The sequence below is a fragment of the Hordeum vulgare genome, chromosome 2H, assembly GCF_904849725.1.
Source record: "Hordeum vulgare subsp. vulgare chromosome 2H, MorexV3_pseudomolecules_assembly, whole genome shotgun sequence".
Taxonomy (NCBI): domain Eukaryota; kingdom Viridiplantae; phylum Streptophyta; class Magnoliopsida; order Poales; family Poaceae; genus Hordeum; species Hordeum vulgare.
Window position 1 is genome coordinate 658,654,325 of NC_058519.1, and position 5,704 is coordinate 658,660,028.

At 49.7% G+C, this 5,704-nt stretch overlaps 1 protein-coding gene across 1 annotated transcript; it reads left to right on the forward strand.

Annotated features, from left to right (window-relative positions):
- Positions 1-3,853: 3,853 nt before the first annotated feature.
- Positions 3,854-5,141, forward strand: LOC123428516 (cationic peroxidase SPC4-like). The gene has a single exon (XM_045112738.1). The coding sequence runs from the start codon at positions 3,937-3,939 to the stop codon at positions 4,951-4,953; it is 1,017 nt and encodes a 338-aa protein (XP_044968673.1). The 5' UTR covers positions 3,854-3,936; the 3' UTR covers positions 4,954-5,141.
- Positions 5,142-5,704: the final 563 nt, after the last annotated feature.

The following is a 5,704-nucleotide window of genomic DNA, read 5'->3' on the forward strand; positions in this document are numbered from 1 at the left end:
TGGGAATCGCGTGCCGGATAGGAGCGAGACAGCTACCTCCCTCTGACCGTCTCGGAAGCGACTGTCGGCTAGGAGCGAGACGGCCGTTCCTAGGCTGGCTAGCGAGGCGGCAAGCCAACCAGGGAGCTCTAGTCACATCAGATCCCAGGCTATGACAGAACTCTACGATTAAAGGTGAATACGCGTCAGCACAGGTACAAGGTTGGAGCGCGCGGCAGATACAGTGTCAGCGGCCCTACTCCGGCTCCGATATGTCAAACCCGCACAGTACCAGTCCGTCAGCATCCACTCCATTGCCGAGCTTGGCGTGGTAACAGTGGAGACGGCCGTACTGGCGACCCATGACGAATCTCGCAAGACAACGCTGGATGTACTACACGTGTCCTGCGTCGGCCTCGCGCGAGAGCTCCATTGGCTGGTCGGAGGGTCCCATTGCCAGATGGGACAATTGCAGCTGGCGGGCCCCACCAACGACAAGACAAGACCACTGTGGACCCCCTGACCAGCCGGCGAGGCTGCCAGGCGGGTCCCTCCTTTGTACTTTTATCCTTATTGTAAGTTGGTGGGTTAGTCTATAAAACCCTCCGACCCCCTCCATGCAGAGGGTCGGTCAACTACTCAGACACACACCCATACAAGAGAGGTAGACGCGAGCCGACAGCTCCTTCTTCCTCCTCCGTCGAACAACTCAAGGAGCACATTGTAATCCCTTTGGTGCATCAACCATTCCGGCTGGACTAGGGCAGGAACAGCTCAAGAGCAGCACTCATACCACCACCAAATACAACATCCAGGAAACATAACAATTCTCCAAAAGCAACTCCTTCAAGAAGGGAGCGGTGCACACACGTCGACGTTGCCAAATCAAAGATCTTAGGTTTTCACCCAGGAGAGAGCTCGCGCTCTCAAAACAGTTCCTTCAACAAGGTAATCACCAGGCACAACCAATGAAGGCCAGACCTTAGGTTTTCACCCTGAAAGTCACGACTCGACACCCCGACGAGTACCACTAAGATGAAATCCTCCACTGTTGCCACGCCACAAATCATTGCTACTCTTGAAAGTCATATAACACATGATTGTCTCCATCACCTCCAAGACCCCGTCGTACGGTTTGGGACAAAAACTATTGTACCTCATGAAATTTCAGTAAAGAGTGAAAAATATTATCAATGAAGAAAGGACTTTAGCAACTTTTTTTAATTATTTAGCACCCTTGTTGGAAGACACGTGCCAATCAAGATTACCACAACGAATATATTGACATGCTAGAGCATTTTTTAGACAAGTAAAATATATTAATATCACAAAGATACTGATTACACTCAGTCTATGCAACAACACAATGTCGTGAAGACATAACGGATGCAACTAACAAAAATACAAAAAAAATCCCCTCTAAAGTGAACAATTCCTCGTAACTGCACCATGAGCCACCACCTAGACAACACCCAAAGTCTAAATTCCCCCAAAAGCAATGCCTCCAAAAAGAAAACAGTGCACAAGCATCGTCGTCGCGTGATCCTAGATCGTAGCTCTTCACCCTAAAGAAGATCTGCGCTCTCAAAACAATGCCTTCACAAAGTCACCACGAGGCATAACCAATACAGGTCAGGCCTTGGGTTTTCACTCTAAAAGCTAAGACTCTGTCTCCGCCTGTGCTTTCACCCCCACTTGTCGATGTTATTGCTATGAGACACGGATCACCAAGTGAAGTACTCATCGTCACGTAGAGTCGATCCGTCATTACACGGCATCAAACAGGAGTCGCCATGACGTTCTCTGCCACTGTCTTCACCATGGAAATCGAAATACCGATCTGTCCCATAATGTCAACAAATACTGAAGCTTCACGTCACAACCTAACGAGACACTCAGGCTGAAATAGGGACGCACACGGCCGAATCCCATCCGATCAAGCAATCTACAGGAATCAAGCACCCAATGAATATCTCCAGTGGAGCATTTCCAAACTCGCCAACGGCCAGATCCATGAGGGCCGGCAACCGGCAGAACATGATCTTAGAGCAAAGAGAACCCAAGGACCGCGCCATCCACCGGTTCCCTACGGCAGGCCAGAGATATCAGTGGGCACCGCCACCACCACTCGCACCATTTGGAGGTGAGTAGCTGAGCCGCACCAGGGCCCCGGAACCAGACGTCGTGCAGCCCTCGCGGCCACAGCGTCAATCGAGGTCACCAAAGAAATCCAGGCCTGTCGCCCGGCTCCCATCTCCTTCGGACGAAACACGCCGTCCAAGGCCGTAATGAAGCTCCGGTCGGAGATCCCGCAATGCGAGAAATGATGGGCCCTCCACCCATCGCCATCAGTCACACGAGGATGATGAGGACCCACCGTCACCGTCAGCCTCGTGGCCTTTGACCGGAATCATCCTTCAGACGGCAGCGGGGGAGGGGGGAGCAAGGTCAGAGAGGGGAGGGGTGGCGGTTGCGCTATGGTTTCGGCCGAGTGGCCCCTCCTCAGAGTGAGCAGGTGTCTAGCCTAGCTCAACTAGTTGAGGTAGTGGATGTACAAACACAATACTTGAGTCCAAATCCTCGTGAAGGACAATTCAGGTTCATGTTTATACTTGAGGACCAGGATTTTCTGGTACTCATTCATTTATTCTTGCGGACTAGGCTTGGCGCATAACCAAGTTTAAAAACCGTAGTACTCATAGTTAAAAGGTTGTGTGCATCCTTAGGTGTTGTGGAAGTAAAATCACGCCCCTCCCCTCCCCCCCAATTTTACGTGTTAGAGCATCTACAATCGGAGCACTCATATCCTCCTCCAAACTTAAAAATATTAGCGGACATCCTGATCATTGCCGGGATAGAAGAAAGATGGAAACGAGACACCCAACTCGAACCCACACTTTGTCTTCATATGTCCAAATTGTTTGCAAATCCTCATATCGAAGGCATATATGGGGAGGATAAAAATATGCACGAGTGTGATCATATGGTGTGCCCATAAGATTTGGCCCACCATGAATCATATTTTCTTTTCTTTTTTATTTTCTCCTTCTCTTTTTTTTATCAATCATATGCATATGACCGGACATATAGAAAAACAATGAGAGGCATGATTATGTGCATCAAAAAATAAAGACTAAAATGAATATACCTAGACATTGTCCGGACGCGTCGACGGATGTTTGAGGAGCGAGATTTGTGCATCGTGATTGCAGATGCTCTCGGGAGCAAGATTTGTGCATCGTGGCTTGAGATTCTCTTAGGTGTAAGATATATCAAACGGTCAAGTATATATATACCTAGTCATTTCTCTCTCTCTCTATATATATATATAGAAACTTTATTCATCATTCAGGGTGTAGAATAGTTTATTCTTCATCCAAGATAATTTTACGATCAATTTACAAAAAATTACTTTTAAAATACAAATAGTTACATTTATATTGATGCACAACGTAAAATTTGACAAAAGAAAAACAAAAACATAGGTCACAAGACTAGAAAAAAAATGAATTTCTTATATTTTTTGCACTATTTTTGTTTGTTCGTAATTTTACGAGACATAAAATATTTTTACGTTGATTATATTTTTTTAGGTCTCTTTTTACATATAAAATAAGACAAATTTTATGAAATGTAAAATTACGGTGCATTGATATTAAAAATAAAGGGGGTGAAGAATAACTATTCCTCATTCAGGGTGACGAATTACAAGTATAACCCTACATTACAACACCGTATGTATTGTCATATATAAGTTGTCCGCAAGTGTAGAACAAACTTGAATCTTCAAAATACAAGGGCAGAGCCATCTTAAACAAGGAAGGCATTTCGCTTCCCGTTTCCTTCCCTTTAGCTTATAAATAGCGGCCATTTCGCTTGACTTGAGCAAGCCACACGCTTAGCTTAGCCTTAGCTAGCTAGCTTACTCCACAGTGCGCAAAGCACACCACATCAACGATGGCGACTACGGGCAGCCGTAGTACACTGGTTCTGGTCTATCTGACCGTCGCAGTGCTAGTCTCCCCTGCCCTGTCCGCCCCTCTGGACGGCGCCGGCTTCCACTCGGCGACGTGCCCGCAGCTGGAGAGCATCGTGTTCTCCTCCGTGCAGGCGGCGCTCCAGCGGGAGGTGGCGCTCGCCGCCGGCCTGCTCCGCATCTTCTTCCACGACTGCTTCCCGCAGGGCTGCGACGCGTCCGTGTACCTCAAGGGCAGAGGCACGGAGCAGGCCATGGGGCCCAACACCACGCTGCAGCCGCGGGCGCTGCAGCTCGTGGAGGACATCCGCGCCAAGGTGCACGCCGCGTGCGGCCCCACCGTGTCCTGCGCCGACATCTCGGCGCTCGCCACCCGCGACGCCGTCGTGCTCTCCGGCGGGCCCAACTACACGGTACCGCAGGGCCAGTTCGACAGCCTCGCCCCAGCGTCTCAGAACGTCGTCAATGGCCTCCCGTCGCCGGCGACCTCCAGCGTATCCGCCCTCGCGCGCGCCTTCAGCGGCAAGGGCCTCCGTGACCTGGCCGACCTGGTGGCGCTCTCCGGCGCGCACACCGTCGGGAGGACTGGCTGCCCGTTCTTCCGCGACCGGGCTCAGCGCATGGACGACGCCTTCTCCCGGAGGCTGGCGGCCAACTGCAGCGCGGCCCCGAACCGGCTCCAGAACCTGGACGTGGTGACCCCCGACCTGTTCGACAACGGCTACTACAAGGCGCTGGTGAACAGCCAGGGCGTCTTCACCTCCGACATGGTGCTCATCAAGGACCGAACCACGGCGCCCATCGTGCAGCAGTTCGCGCGGAACAAGGACGCCTTCTTCGCGCAGTTCGCCAAGTCCATGGCCAAGCTCGCCACCGCGCCGAGGCCCGGCGGGAACGTCGGCGAGATCCGCCGCAACTGCTTCAGCCCCAACGCCCTGCGCGCCATCGACACCGTCGTCGAGGCCGGCGAGGAGGAAGGATTCACGGCTTCTGCCTGATTTGCGTGCGTGCATTTGCTGGCACGTGCATGGCTTCGTGTATGTTAGCTGTTAATTTCTGCTCGCGTGTGTGCGTGTTCGTGCTTTGGATCTGTAGTGTAATAAGAGACTTCATCAGTGAGTCACTGAGTGCTTGCTTGCTCAAGGTTCAACATTTCAACGAAATTTCACCTGGTGGGGTACCGAAATATTTGTAACCTCAAAATTTTGGACCAGATTCAAACTAGTTTCAAACCAATTTTACATTATAACAGGACAAGATTCGTCAAAAGTAAGTGGATTTCAATAGATGGAAGTACGACACAGTTCCTGATATTTTGCATATCACGGCGAGGTCTAAATCTTTCCCAGTACTAAGGGGCTGTTCTGATGCTCTCTGCTTCGCAACTGCAGCTCCCGGAGCAGAGGGAGCCGCAACACAATTTCAGGGAGTTGCTCAAACCGAGCTTCCTCATGGGGGAGCTGTCAAACTGGGAAGATCCGAACAGTCCCTGAATATGTAAGCCTTGCGAAAATTAATATTTTTGATGAATACATAAAAATCACGTATTATTTCATTTATAAAAGAAGTCGAGGAGATACACAAGTAGCATCGTGAGACATGTACAGATTGACCTCCCGACAACTAGAGCAGAACACTGAACACGGATTGCTCAGCCTAAAAATTATTAAATTAATGACATGTACAATGATGTGATCTCGAGAGTATGTTGAAGATAAGGCTAAGAGATAATTTATTGTAAAATACTTT